General features: G+C 43.5%; 1 protein-coding gene across 2 annotated transcripts in view; it reads left to right on the top strand.

The window, feature by feature from the left end:
• mast2 (microtubule associated serine/threonine kinase 2) overlaps positions 1–15,864 on the top strand; it is a 162,432-nt gene that overhangs the window by 87,780 nt on the left and 58,788 nt on the right. For both annotated transcript variants that reach the window (XM_069680601.1, XM_069680600.1), the window contains exon 4: positions 11,777–11,808. In XM_069680601.1, coding sequence (XP_069536702.1) covers positions 11,777–11,808 — 32 coding nt within the window. The remainder of the gene's footprint in view (positions 1–11,776; positions 11,809–15,864) is intronic.

The following is a 15,864-nucleotide window of genomic DNA, read 5'->3' as shown; positions in this document are numbered from 1 at the left end:
ATGACCAGTTCTTTATACCCTTCCCATCCCTACCCAAAACTGAATAGGACATGTGAGCACGTCTCACAGGGAGGCAGACACACAAAGAGACCGACAGAAATATTTAACTGGAGGATTGTTGTGAAGATTTAGAGACATTAAAACGTCTTTACTGATACCTGCAGCAGCCTAAACGTACATGCAAATGATTTAATATTACATACTGACAGAAATGTCAATGTTGTGTCTGTTTGACACACACACACACACACACACACACACATACACACACACACACACACAAGCACAGGATGCTGAACTCACAGTCCCAGGGCGGATCAGTTCAGCTCAGCGTGTTGAAACAGACCCCAGACTGCTCTTTGTTTTAATTATTATAGACAGGCTTGTTTCAAATCCACCTGCCAATCTGACACGCACACACAAGCACACGCACATGCACACACACACACACACTGTCTGCCACTCCCCCTCTGTATTATCTGCTGATAAAACCCTTCCACCGAGGCGTTGCAGATTTCATTTGAATGTGTAAATTCCAATTAGGATTAGCTTGTTTTCTCTGCCGGTGCTGATAGCGACGTTAGCATCTCGCTAGAGGAAGTGTCGGCCTACTGGATCTCAAGCTGATGAGGCCAGATTAGCCCCTTTCAGATCTGTGTGTGTGTTCAGTGTGTGTGTGTGTGTGTGTGTGTGTGTGTGGGCGATGCTCTTCATACAGTGGCTGAAAGTAATTAGCAGGTTGTCTCTGCTGCTGAGGGGACGATCTCCAACACTCTGCCTGGATAATTGTGCACTTCTGGATATCCGTTTGTCCGTTGGATAGACCGCACAGCTGCACGTGTGCATGTGCTGCAGTGTGACAGGATGTGTGTGTGTGTGTGTGTGTGTGTGGAGTGGTCTGTGTGTGAAGGGTGCAGCTGTAGAGAAACAGTAGATGGAGAGATGGATGTAGGAGGTTCTGTACTCCTGTAAATACTCATACATGTTGCTGTGAGAATAATGTCGTTATGTGATTGTGATATGTTCATTTTGACTTCTTCATCCACCTTACTGCCCAATATTTTAAACAAACTCTTTCTTTATAAATATATAAAGAAATTGTCTTCCTACTGACAGTCGTAAAGCTGCGTAAAAGCTGCAGACAAGCAACACTGTCTTCATTTCCTGTCTGTCCTCAGCTGTCCTATAATAAAGGCAAAAAGCCATAAAAATAACCTTAAAAAAAGAAGCTGCAGAAGATCCCATCGCCCCATAGACCCACTACATGTGCATGTTGCTGTTGTTTTGCAGTTGTTTATCGAGGGAGGTGTCCACCGTCGGGGGTAATTGGCTGAGTAGCATTTCCGGGAGAGGGAAGAGGGAGTTATTGTTATAAAGCTACGTTTTTAAGCGAGACTACGGCGTTCTGGGAGATATAAGACGCGTGTTGGGCGAGAGAGAACAGCAGTTAGCCGACCTGTTTGCCTCAACCTCGGGTTAGCTGTTGCTGCGACAAGGAAATAAATAGCAACACAAGGCTTCTTCCTCGTGCCTCCTTCATCCGTCTTGCTACCCCGCCACGCTACAATATTTTGATCATTCATTACACAAAGAAGATTGGTGACGTGTAAAGGATTTGTTGGTTGCAAATATGATTCAGATCTCTTGATCTAACCTGCCTTCAGCAACGAATCAAAGCATCAATCCAGAAGAGAAATAACTCTTAGCACTGACCCAGCGGCCATGTTTGACGGGTTTGGAGTGAGAACAATCTGGAACAAGACTGTTGGTAAACAGCCCTACACTGATGGTCTCAGTGACTTCATCCCTGAACCGCCTCCATCGAAGATTTTCTTTAAGTACTGATTATAAAAGTCGTCCGTCTTTAAGCTGAACGATGTCGCCTAATGGGATTAAAGTTTGAGTCACAGCTGCACATCACCGCTCAGAGCCCCTCTTTCTCCTCAGTCACTCATGTTAATGACTCTAAGCACACACTCGCACACACTCGCACATACACACACAATCTATGACAATTAAATAATGACTGTCTTCCTTCACCTACACGTCACACACACACACACACCCCTACTGAGAGAACACACACACAATAATTGGCTGTTAGTAGCATTAGTGTAGGAAGAGTTATAACTGCTCATTTGGAAGATTAAAAGCCAAATGGATGTCATCCCCCGGACACACACACACACACACACACACACACACACTTCTTACCCAGTAATGGAGATTAGTTGTGTTAATGTGTCAGTGTGTGGCCCTGATCAATTATAATGCTCTCTGTAGTAAACTGTGTTATTCTGGGACACAAACACACTCACCCATTTGCCCCTTACCCAAAACACACACACACACACACACACACACACACACACACACACACACACACAACATTAGTGCAAGACAGACACATGTACACACAGCCTCCATTAGAGCCTTACTGGTCCCAGTGGGCCCCTCTCAGTGGTGGAGGGTCTCTCCTGGCGGTCGTTAAGCAGCAGCAGAGCTTTCATTAGGACGCTGCTCGTGTCCTCACGACGCCTCCACACAATTAGCTCATTCACTTAGCGCCGCTTTATGCCGCTGCTAACGGCTGTATTTCACTCGCACACTACATTTATTTTATTTTCTGCAAGCTCCAACATTATGTGTGTCGTTTATCAAGGACAGGGGTCTTTGTTCCTGTCTGATACTTACTGTCGACTTTAAAGCAGCGCCATGCTTTCATTCTTACGGTTCGTTCAAACCAAAAGCTAAATACATTTTTTGCACCACAGATTTCCAGAGAAAATCAATGGCAAGATGTGAATTAGCAACGATATGACGCTGACATCGTCAGTTTATTTGCATGATTCATCTTCTTGACACTTGATGAGCTGGACAGTAGTAGTAGTAGTAGTAGTGTATTTATTTTGCACAGTTTTAATTTATTTCTGTTGGGAAAAGGCTGCACATTGAATGAATTGTAGAGGGACTATTTTCCTTGCACTGTTACCTGCTGGCCAGGTTAGCCGTCTCAGGTCCAAACTGCAGCATTTGTCATGAAATAAGTGGCTGAACATTTTCAGAAATGTGGGTCTCATTTGTCATGAAGGAGTTTGGATGGTCCTGAGGCGAGACCAGTTGAGAACTACTGATGTAGCCATACCTCATTCAACAAACTTCTCATTTTAAAGTGGTTTTCTTCTCCTCTTGAGGACGGACCTGACAAAGCTTCATTTTGACTCTTTACTCATCTGCATCATGATCTTGTTATTTTAGCAAAATTTCGACCTTTTAATTGCAATTTAATCACAATGAAATTCAGCACGCTGCATATATTCCCTTCACTTAGCCTGAATGCACCTGAAGCTAACACTCAGAAAGCATGGCTCGGTAATTCTTTGATCTACAGAGCGTCTGTACTTTTCTACACTTGTAGGTTTTTCACTAGTTTAAATCCAGATTAACGAGGACATGTAGTCGTTGCTCCGTTCTGCACCAGTAAACAGATGGATCGATGGATTTACTCTCAAACTGGGAAACTGGTGTTACAGCAGCAAGTTAGCAAAGCCAAAATAGCAGTGGAAAATATACATACACAGTAAATAGAAATATGCAGTAAATAACTCTTAACAAGAGAAGAACTGTAATAAAACACTAGAAAGACTAATAATATATCTAATAATATAATATTATATAAAGTACACACATACAGGGAGGTAGAGGAGTCGATTTAAAGCTTCCATCTGAGATTAATGCAGATTCCTCTAACTGTCTGATTGTGTCTTTAATCAGTCGAACGTCACCACATCACAGTTTACCTCCCTGCAGAGCCTCTCACAGGTTCTTCATTAAGAGTCACTGCAGAGATGTATTTCTGTTTGTTTATCATCCGGAGCTGAGCGGGTTTGAATAAACAACCTGGATTACAGCTGCTGTGAGCTGATCAAAGGGGGTGCATGTGTCCGTTTGCCTGTCAGAGTGTTAACAGTGTTGTCTCCTCTCTGAAGCGCTCAGCATTTAGTATTCCTTTTGTACAGACTGTGTGCAGCTCGTCATTATTTTCATCCATCGCTTTATTTCTCCTTTCATTCATTCATGAATCCTTTTGTCAACAAAGGAGAAGAAAAGCACCTCGGGCGTTTATAAAGCTGAAAGTGTTAAAATAATTACAAAGAGGCATCAGAGAAGCTGCAACCTTCAACTGCATACTTAAATTGTGTGATTATTTATTGATTAGTAGTCTGTTGATTGATCTTTCCTTTCAGCAATAATGTTTTAAATAACTGCTAGAAGTCATTAAGGGCTGCATTCCTTCTAATGACCAGCAGGGGGCGACGCCACTGGTTGCAAAAGGAAGCCAAAACCAGCATTTCAATTACTAGCTAACTTAGCATCGCTTAACCCCTCCCTCTGCTCAAGCTCCACCCCTTTTAACCAAATATGGTCACTTCTGGTTCCGACAAACCAACATGGCTACAGGTCAAAGTTGCTATGTCTGCTTCTTAGTGCTCAATAACGAGTTAGCCTAGCTTGTTAGCCTTTTATCACAGACCTAGCCAAGCCAGAAAACATTAATGGTGGAACATGGAAAGATTTGTTGGTGGTGTAAGTTTGGTTATGTGGTGAATTATTGCAAGACAAGTACGCTAGCTTCTGTGGCTAGCTGCTAACTGCTAATACCTTAGCTAGATGGTATCATGCAGGCATTAGACGGCCATAGGAGCAGTTTTTTTTTACTCCTGCCGACCTTTCCACATCTCTTCTGTCGATTAGTTTATATCTGACAGGGAAGGGAAGTTTAAAATTGGACGACAGCTTCCTGTGGACTCTTATTCCCCTCAAAGGTCAGAGCTGTCAGGATGGTTCTCAGTCAACAATTTCCCTCTCAAAGTAAATCTACTTTTTCTAGAGGCCGTGGAATTGAACAGAGTTTGGTTAAAGATGTTGTAGCAGTTGTAATACACCATAATGTTATACTCAATATTATGATAATTATATATTACTAGAATAAATACATAATTATTCAAATCCTCCTGAAACAAAGCATCACTTTGTTGTCTGTGTTCTGTATCATGTGATGTACAGGACAATTTACACATTAGATATCTGTTTTCATTATCAGGCCTCTCTGTGGGGCTGCTCTGCACTCTGTGTGTGTGTGTGTGTGAGTCATCCCAGAGTCTCTTTGTTGTCACTCTTTTCTCATCAATATTCACAGTGTTGATAATGAATTCGTGCTGCCGGCTGCTGCTGCCGCTGCTGCTGCTGCAGGAGCTCTAATTGTCTCCGGTGGAGCTCGGCTCCGCTGCATCCTCCTGTTAATTGCATGTTTTTAGCTCCACTAAAACATGTTATTATGATCGGGCCCCTGGGTGGACAGCTAAACACACACACACACTGTTCATATAGATTGGTTAGACACACATTTATGCACAAACACACTCAGAAAAATGTCTATTCTCATGCTGCGTTCAAGTCCTGAAGGCTTGTTTCTTGGATAAATGCTGCTGAATGTGTTTGTGTCTGTTGGGGAACGAGGGCCTTTTTCTATGATTGCTTTGGTCCCTTTAACTAGTTTTTAGTTTGTAATTAAATCAGGTCCAGTAACTTCGAAACCCTGCCACAGCCCCACTCCCAGCTAAGTGCTAACAGACATATTTTGTTTTTATAAATTAAATATTTTATTTTGAAATTAAATGCTTGAAAAATAAACTAAGCCGGTCGTCCATTAATCAAAAATCAATTTCCAGCTCTCTCTTGTCTTTTAGTTAAAGTGTCCTTGAGCAACACATGGGACACACAAAGGGAAGACGAGCACCTCGCAGGTGTGTGAGTTTGAATGGTTGAATGGGAGGCAGAATTGTACAGCACTTTGTCTGCTAATAAAGGTTAAAAAAAGAAATATATAAAGGCAGGACATTTACCAAATCTGTTCAGTGTTCTACTTTAAGTTGAATTGAGTCGCTCACTGCTGCCAGCCAAGGTTACATGTTCTGTTACATTACAGGGAAACATGTGAGCAACATGGCCGACGCTGTGGATCATTTTAGCCTTTAAAACAAATAAGAACAGGAAGGAGAGACGGACGTTCACAAAGTAAGACGATGCTCCGTCTGCATGTGGAGACGTGTGGGTCATCTGAGGACAGATTTTAGAGGCTCAGTTTTTCGTCACCTGCGCTGAGCGTTAGACAGTCTCTCTCCTCCTGACACCTGCTGACAGCTGTGTGTCTGCCCGGCCGGCTTCATCCATCACTCTGGACTCTGTGTGTGTGTGTGTGTGTGTGTGTGTGTGTGTGTGTGTGTGTGTGTGTGTGTGTGTGTGCGTGTGTGTGTGTCTGATAGGGTTTCAGTCGCTTCATTTGTCATGCTGTCAATCACAGCCTTGGCACGCACAGCACTGAGGGGTTACTGTGTGTACAGGGGGAATGCTTTGCAGCAGCTGTTTGTAATACTGAGCCAGTTGCATGTGGTCACCTGGATACTGTGGAATCTCCATATAAGGGTAGCCTGGGAGGGTTTAGCATGAGGCCATCTGCTCGCAGCATCTGTGGTTCAAGTCTGACCGGGGATCTTTGTTTTTAATGACTTTAGAATACAGGTAAAAAATAAGGTGTAAGACGTTGTAATAAAATACATACAGGTACATCCCCTCTTCAGCTCTCTCGTGCACGCTGAGGAGCCTTCGACTGATTTTTTAGTTTGAAAGTTTGATGATTAGTATAAAGTATAAAAACACATGAAGAACATTTGAGAAGCGCTGATTTTCAACATGAAACTGCTTTATTCAGTGTTTTTATCAGTTTGAATTCTACAGACTTTTATTTTGAAATGAAGGAGACTCTTTTTTTTTACCTCAAAAAAAGAACAAGAAACACTGAAAAAATCCAGAAACACGCTGAGCTGACGTTAACGGCAGCTCGGCTCCCAGCTCGGCTCCCGGCTCGGCTCCCGGCCTCTCTGGACGAGCTTTTGAAGAGAGTCAGCGTTACAGACATTTGAAACAGTTTTATCCAGTGATGCTCTGACGGATATTATGTTCTTGTTTGTGATAACTTACATGAAATCAGTCCTTCTTTGCTGCTCTAAAACAGTCGTTTCCTGCAGCAGCTGTAAAACTTCCTCGGTTGCAGAACAGCAGAAGTTTCTCTAAAGGCCGTTGTTTCAGAGCAGCACAGAAGAATTGATTTCCGCTGTAACACGGGCTTATAAATGATGGTATCTGACTGCATCGGTGATGCATGGTGCACTTACAGATACCAGATCCTGCATTAGAGTCTTTTTAGATGCTGGTATCAGATCAGCTCTACTAACTTTAGAAGGAAACTTCTTCTCTCCTGGAGAAATCTCGCTGGGGGAATCTGGATGATCCAATCGCCTACCCCGGTTACAGACAAAACATTTCTAAAAGTTAAATAACTGAGGATTGTAGGAGCAGAGCAGGAACTGTGTGTGGTCATGCAAAGCTGGAGCAGTGTAGGACTCATGATGTTCTGCGGTGCCTCTCTGCAGTCCAGGCTCGTCTCTACATATTTAGACTGTTACCTTTTAGCCTACATCTCTTTACCTCCACTCACCCTCTCCTCCCTCGCTCCACCGCTCTAATCACATTACCCCCTCTCTCCGTATCCCTCTCTCTCTCCCAGCAGTAAAGTGTGTTATTGATGCCTGTATCCCATCGGTCGGATTGCTTCAGGCTTTGTGTTGTGCTCCTCTTATCCTCCCCGTCACCGAGGATAATTTCATCACGGCTCTTTGTGGCTGTTTGGTTTGTTTAACACGAGCAGGCTGCGCCGTGTGTGTGTGTGTGTGTGTGTGTGTGTGTGTGTGTGTGTGTTTATATCAGGCATTAGCTTCCCCTCCCTCTTGGGTTATTTTTGCATGGTGGCTTTGGGTTGAACATCCTCCCTCAGGGTTCAAACAGAGGCAGTAACACACACACACACACACACACACACACACACACACACACACACACACACACACACACACACACACACGCGCGTGGTATAATGAAATAAAGTGTCAGAAGAAGGTTTCAGACGAGCATCACAGAGCCGAGTGTGGGCGGATGGATGATACCAGTTTGAAGTACTTAAACACACACACTCCCCTGTTTGTCTACTGGAGGCAGACAGGAGAGGCAGGCTGGTGGGTGAGGTCGGAGGGAGAGAGGGGGGAGACAGGTAAGGACAGGGAAGGAGAGGTGTGTTGAGTCTGGCACTAGTTTTCTAGTTTTCTTCTATATTTTGGTAGTTGTTAAGTATAATTATTTAAAATTATTGACATTTTTATCATTATACGTCATTTATTTATCTACAAAACTCGTCTGTCATTGTTCAGGATTCTGTACGTTTAACAACAAACAAGGACACAACAAATCTACTACAGAGGTTTAAAAAAGGACCAAAATGTTAAATATAAGTTAACAAATACATTTTAAATTATGTCAAAATACAGAAGTTATGATTCGATATATTCAGTATTATTTGCAAGACAATATGTGTAGCATTCTTTATGACATGTTTCAAAGGCCTTTGTTTTCTGTGTTTACATTTTGTCGTACTTTGTCTCATCTCAGTCGTTACTTTGGGTTGAATCAGCTGAAGATATAACAACGCTGCCACCTAGTGGTCGGATGTTTAAAGAGGAAACACGAATCTTTGCTCGTGAACCGTTAATTAAAAGGTTGTTTTAGGAGTTGAAACAAGACTTTATTGTGAGTGCTGAGGGACACTGAGGAACATTTGTGGTTCTTTATTTTAAGTCTCTGAACTGATAATCTGAAAAAACGATGACATCATCATCAGAGGCGATTGTTCCGCTCCAGGCTGAGAGGCATTCAGCAGGGCTCGTACCGACTGTTCTGTGTAACGTCAGCAGAGAGCCTCAAAGTAATAATAGTAAGATGTGAAATTCAAGTCTCAGTCCAAATATCATTATAATTATTTTATATTGTATTTTTATTTATCATTACAAACCATGCAAACACTTCTCACAACAACGACAAGAAAGACTCAACATCGACGTTGAGACAAAAAAACAGAAGAAAACCAAAATGATTATTTATTCATCTCCTTCAACTTCAATAAAATCCATTAACTATTAAACATAACAACTCAAATACTTTTCCTCTCTGTCGGGTTCACCCAACTTTTCTCTCAACAAAGGAATCATTTAGTTTTTGCCTTTCTAACTCTCTCCTCTTCCTCGAACAAGCCTCATGTTCAGACACGAGGTGCGTTGCATATTTGCTCTGCCGTCTCCCGTCTGTGAGTGGTTTGAGCGCCGTAACATTTACCGATGATAAATGGGACTTTCTTGCATGTAACAATAACCAGTGTTTGTAGATAAATAATGCCTCGTGGGAGGGGCCTAAGAGGTCAGTGCCAGCTCTGCTACAGAGGAGGTAACACCTGTTTTTTTCCCAATTTTTGGAGAGTTTTCTGCGACACTGTCCAAACAGCTTTATCCAGACTTTTGTTAGTATCTTTGTTTCGGCTCACGTTTATACTTTGGTTGTTTAGCGTGTTGTTTTAAGCAGGAGATGTTCAGGTAGACAGAAGAAAAACGTAGACCCGGGGCGTAACCTCAGCCTGCAGGAGAGAGAGGATTATAAAAGGTCGCCTCCTCTCCTGTGATGCTCACTTCCTTTCCCTATGGGTCTGGACAACATCTGTTACCAGGACTAACAGAATCACTGTGTCTGCTCTGAATGACAGGAGCACACACACACACACACACACACACACACACACACACACACGCACGGCAGCTAATTGGTTCATTTCTGCCTGGTCTGTTTTAGGGAGGCCAAATGAAAAGTAGCAGAAATTTTAATCGATGTTATCACAGCGCAGACACACACACGCACACACACACACACACACACTCGTGCAGACCTCTGCCAAACAGCCACTCACCCACTCACTGCGCTCCAACTAAACTGCATTACGTCCATTAGCTTATCTGCTCACAGAGATATGAGGAGATAGAGAGGAAGACTATCTGACTCTGATGACACAGCCGTCCCACGCAGGAACGCAGAGTGTGTGTGAGAGTGTGTGTGACCGACAGAAAGTGTGATGGAGGGATGGAAACAGAGCCAAAAGGTGCATCACTCTCTGCTGAGTGTTCTGCACATGCTCAGTGAGCATCACAGGGTCCTCTTATTAATCAGAGAGCAGGGGATGTAACACTGTTGGGTCTTTTGTTGGGAAGTTTCTGCATTTTGATTCTGAAACTCATTTTTACGTATAGTACGGTCGCGCTTGAACGCAGCATCAAAGGATACTTGAACTGATTCAGGTGTTAACAATGTTTCTCCGAGTAAAACCAGCTGTTGGCCTACTTTGGAAACCTGTTAACACACGGTTCAAACATCCACGGACCTCCACTACTACACCCGTATATACACACAAACACTTATGGGTGTTATAAGCCAGATGGTCTCCAGGAAGGCTGCAGGGTTGTTGGTCTGTTTGCCTGAGCTGTCAGGGTACAGGAAGTGTTCAGTAAGAAGAGTACTTTCACACGTTCACATTCAAAAGTCTGATTTATAAATGAATCTGTAAGAGAAGCAGCAGTGTTTTCACGTCTATAAAGTCATGATGGTTTTGATGACGCTCCTCTGCCCCCTTGTGGTGGCTTGTAGACGGTGCAGCTAAGGTGAAAACAGACGTCAAACAGGAGCCTGGTTTTATCTGGATCCTTCTAGTCTAATATTTGACTTCCAGATTTGTAATAGAGGCTTTTACTTAGCTCGTTAATTTAAGAGAGTAAATGGTCTGTGAGGGTTGTTCGTGACATAATGTTAAATGTATCGTCCTTTATATGATTCCCAACAGATATTTGCTGCCACTCATCTTAATAATCATCTTAAAGGAGAATCCTGGTTATTTTACTTTTTATGTATTTTGGGTATAAAAGACTAATGAAACCACCAACCCCAGAAAATCACTCCCTTCATAGCCACCAAACTCCATTGAAATAAACAGTAATTTTACCTTGTAGAACAAGGGAGTTCCTGGTGTACTGCTGCCTGATTTGTTAGGTTTTTTTGTGTGTTTTTGTGTGTCACCCAATCATTGTGTCGGATTCGAACTGATCACTTAAAAAAGAAAAGTCACTCAATAACACAAAAAAACGAGGCAGCCGTAGACGAGCTACTCCTGTGTTCTGCAAGTTAAAATCACTGTTTTTATGAATGGAGTCTGGTGTGTGTGCAGAGAGCGATGTAACGTCTGTGTGTGGTTAAAACAATCATCTTCCTCTGTAACACAAAGGTCTATCTCTGTAGGGATCCTTTCTGTCATGTTGTCACACACTTAGAAGAACAATCTGAGCCTGTCAGTGGAAACAACAAGAACTTTTAGTGGACGACCTTTGACCCATCAAGGATTATGTTGCAGCCATTACAGCCTGTTTCACTGCTGCAGGATGAACACATCTACTGGAGACACTGCAAATCTTTACAACCCAAGATATGAAAAAATAAAGATTTAAACATTTCAGATTTCCCCTATAAAGCAGTAAAGCCAGAATACCACAGAGGCCTTTAATAAGTGTTATTCTTGTAGTTTTTGGCTCAGTTTTCGGACTTTGAACGCCTCACTGGTCGAAGAACATGACTGAAGCTGCCTGGACATGTTATGTCACAGTGACACCTGTTGGTCAGACGACTGTACTGACCTTTCGTCATGTCTGAAGTGCTGCACTGTTTGATTTGGTGATAATATTTGGCTGCTAAATTATAACCTTCATGATTGTAATCATCTCTTCTCTCTCTCTTTCAGAAGGAGCTCAGCCTTCCCAGAAGAGGCAGCTTGTAAGTACCCATCATCCTCTCTGTCTGTCCAATCACAGCCTGCCTGTATGCAGTGCAGTGTAGATTTTCCAGAGAAGGCTGCAATGAACCAAACACAGAAACACACAGGGCGGCAACATGTAGTCTTTGTCTTTCACTTCCTGTCTTCTGTGTGCATGTGGTTCAGTTTACTCACTCGTCCTTTAAAGCTTCCTTCCACATGTGTGTTTGTTTTGTTATCAGGTCTCAGCTGTTAATCCTTATCAAGTTATACAGAGAGAGCGTCCAGTAAAGGTGAAAGGACAAAGTTGAAAAGCCACTGAGTCCGTGTGTGTGTGTGTGTGTGTGTGTGTGTGTGTGTGTGTGTGTGTGTGTGTGTGTGTGTGTGTGTGTGTGTGTGTGTGTGTGTGCCTTAACAGCTGAGCATCCCACTGTGGATGATGCACACCTATTTATATCCCTGTGTGTGTGTGTGTGTGAGTGTGAGTGTTTTCCGGGCAGCTGATTTATTGTCCTGCTCTAAAAGTACCTTCATGCTCGGAAACAAAAGTCAGACCTGAAGTGATGCGTCTGACCTGCTGATGGATTATAAAACTCCTCATTATGATTTTAGTATCAGAGCTAGCTGTCTCTGGAGTGCTTCTGTTTCCCTGAGCTCCTTAAACACACCACGGGGGTCAGATAGTGAGCGCCTTACACCAAAACACTTTCCTCGATGTCAGGAGAAAACCCTGAGAGTTTTGACGGAGTTTTGGTTTTTAAAAGTGTTCTTAAAACTCAGTCCGAGCTGTCATTTTTTTGTTCCTATCTCGATGTTTCGATTAAATTAAACACGTGTCCATTTATCCGGAAGTTGATGGCACGTGCAAATAGTGAAGCTCAACGGTGTGAACATTGTCAACAACCAATAGGAGCGCTATCTCCAGCAGCAAACAGGAAGCAACGAACCGAGTGTGAACACGGAGGGGACTCCGAGGAGGGCTGCTGTCACCGTGTCCTCACTGAAAGTGACGGCACAGTTGGACGCTCGCTAGCTGTTAGCATACGGTTTTACCCGCACGAGTAGTCCTGTTGAACCACTGATATTTGGAGCAGGGAGGAAGATACCCAGTCTTTGCTAAATCTCATCTCTGACTGTGGCTGTGAGAGAGCGTCAGACTTTAGTGTATGTAGATGCAACATAAATACTTTAGCCACGTACCACCGTATTATACAGTATAAAGTACTACTAGTATTTGTGTTCATGCACGAAAGACTGAGGTTAGAAACATTTACAGTTCCTGGTTCAGATATTATGAAATATAATATAAAATCTAGAGAAGCACAGACGTGCAGGCATGACCGTGACTCCACCAGACTCTGAGAGCAGGAGATGATGTTTACATGCCTGAAAAGAACCAGGTCACTGCATACCTGATCATTACAAAGTAAAAGTACTCATTGTGTGACTGGATCAGCTGTTGTTGGTGAAGTTGCACAAGCAAGTGTAAGCAGTGTGCAGAAACGGCTGAAACCCAGATAAGGTCCTAAGTACACAGTCGCTGGGATTTAAAAACTAAATTGGAGCAACAAATGTTTTAAGGCTTATATTCGATAATTCTCTAAATAATTGATACTTTACAAACCTTTCTGCTGGTTGCTAATCAATTAAAACATTTTTAAAACACACTATGAAGGTTTCCTGCCCTCAAACTCAGCTGTCGATGTGGTCTGTAGAGAAAATCCTGTCAGGATCTCCTAACTCCTTTAGGATCCTGAATCACTGGAGAAGCAGGCAGATAATAATAATGACAGAAATAAAGTCTGAAGTGTGCGCCTGTAGCTGCAGCACAAATAAAAACACTCCACTTGTATCTCTCTGATATCTCCTGGTGGCTCTTTGAAGATTTAGAGCAGCTTTATCAGATTCTTAATATCAGAGCAGAGCCACAGGGGTGTGTGTGTGTGTGTGTGTGTGTGTGTGTGTGTGTGTGTGTGTGTGTGTGTGTGTGTGTGTGTGTGTGTGTGTGTGTGTGTGTGTGTGTGTGTGTGTGTGTGTGTGTGTGTGTGTGTGTGTGTGTGTGTGTGTTGCCAGTCAAAATAAAACCTTGAACCTACTGAAACACTCTGTTCTTGGTCGTACTGACAGAACTAATTATTGTAATTGATTTATTCAGCTGAGCTTAAAATGATGAACTGAGTCACAAACATATCCGACAGCAAAGTAACCCCTCCTGTGTCTTCTGTGGTAAAAGAGCCAAAGCAAAGTTAGTGAGCACTGCAGCTAACACTTTCATGACAATGGGATGGTTGGAAAACAGAGTGACCTTTGACCTTGTAGCATCAAAATCTGATCAGTTCATCCTTGAGTCTAAAGCAGAGATATTCTTGCTTTTTAACCTCACGTTCGCGTACACAACCGCCTGCGTCATGAACGAAACGTTCACATACTCGCCTTTGCACTAAGCGTGTTACTGGAGGATACCTCTAGAGGGCACACCAGAGAGCTCAGGCCGTATGCAACTACCGTATGTGCGGGATGTAAACAACAGACATGGCGATCCTCGAGGAGGTGAAATGTTCACTCTGAGATCACAGCAGAAACAGCTTCTGTGTGCTCGGTGGACAGAACACATCGTCTGCACCGTCCCCGCTCCGTCTCTCCAACATGTTCCTCCGTGCACGGACGTGACGGTCCCGGACTTGTTCCATTTAGTTTTGCAGGTTTCCACGTCGACTTCTAAAACAGAACTTGTCTGTCTGCAGCTGTTTGACAGGCATGTTTGTCTCTGTGCAGCGGCAACGACACATCGTACAGATGTGGATCATTGTGGACTTGGTCTATCAGCTCGTCTTCAGAACTTTCTGCCATTGTTGTCCCTGCTGATGTGTCGACTCTGTCACATCCCCTCTGCCTCTACACTGCCCCTACTGATCAGGTGCACACTGCAGCTTGCGTCCACGTAGTGTTAATCTTTGAGGACGTGCACAGCCAACGCTCCACACAGATGCAGGGAATGCGCTGTAGAACGCGTCGTTAGAAGCAAGAATATCTCCGGCTTAAATGGACGTTGGTGCCAAATTTGAAAACATTTCTTTCAGGCGCTCTGAAGAATTTGGTTACAAGAATGGGACGTACGTACAAATGGAAGGAATCACACATATTGCATATTGCTGTGAATTAAGCCTCCAAAGGAAAACTAAGTCAACTTCTGTTTCATCAAACAATATAAAGTTTTCAAAACATAGAGCATGTCAGCAGTAAAAAGTGAAATACAGCAGAGAGGATGTCTGTCTTTGATTTGACACTCAGCAGACTTCATCTCAGAGCATCACGTTCTGATCTGAGTCCATTAAGAGGAGCTGCGGCTGAGTTCAGCAGGACGCCGCCGCCGGCCAGCTGTCACTTCCAACGAGACTTCTCAGAGTCAGAGAGGATCCACAGCAGCCGACACACAATACCAGGCAGCGAACACACACACACACACACACACACACACACACACACACACACACACACACACACACACACACACACACTCACTCACACACACACAGGTCCAGATTGGTGTGTAATGACATTCTCGTGTCCTGCGGCTGCTCTTACGTCATTTTAGTAATCACTCCATATTAACTGTGTGCGTGCGTGTGTGTGTGTGTGTGTTTGTGTGTTTGTGTGTGTGTGTGTGTGTGTGTGTGTGTAACCCGAACCCTGGTCAGAGCTGTGTGTGATCCGGTCCATTGTGTATGAATTAGCAATCTGGCTGCATGTGAGCTGCATTTAGCCCATTAGGGTCAGCGGTGTCCCCGGGCTTCTCAGAAACAGAGAGAGGACAGCTGCAGCTCACACACGCTCTGATAATATCATCGCTGCTTCCCCCTGTGTCACTGTGTGTGTGTGTGTGTGTGTGTGCGTGTGTGTGTGTGTGTCAGGGGGAGACAGTTTACCCTGTAAGGTTAAAAGTGTGTGATTGATCAGCGGTTCAACTCATCAGCTTTTATGGTACCTGAGCCGGACCTCCCGTCTGACATCACACTGCTTCGTCTAAAGGGGTTAAATAATGTGCCTTTAAAGTTCTCAAAGGTTTTTATGAGTAA

The sequence above is a fragment of the Semicossyphus pulcher genome, unplaced genomic scaffold (genome assembly GCF_022749685.1).
Source record: "Semicossyphus pulcher isolate SPU_LCO1_2020_fin unplaced genomic scaffold, fSemPul1.0.p SCAF_4, whole genome shotgun sequence".
NCBI classification, from domain to species: Eukaryota; Metazoa; Chordata; class Actinopteri; order Labriformes; family Labridae; genus Semicossyphus; species Semicossyphus pulcher.
The sequence above is the reverse complement of the archived record's forward strand: the minus strand, read 5'-3'. Positions and strand labels throughout refer to the sequence as shown.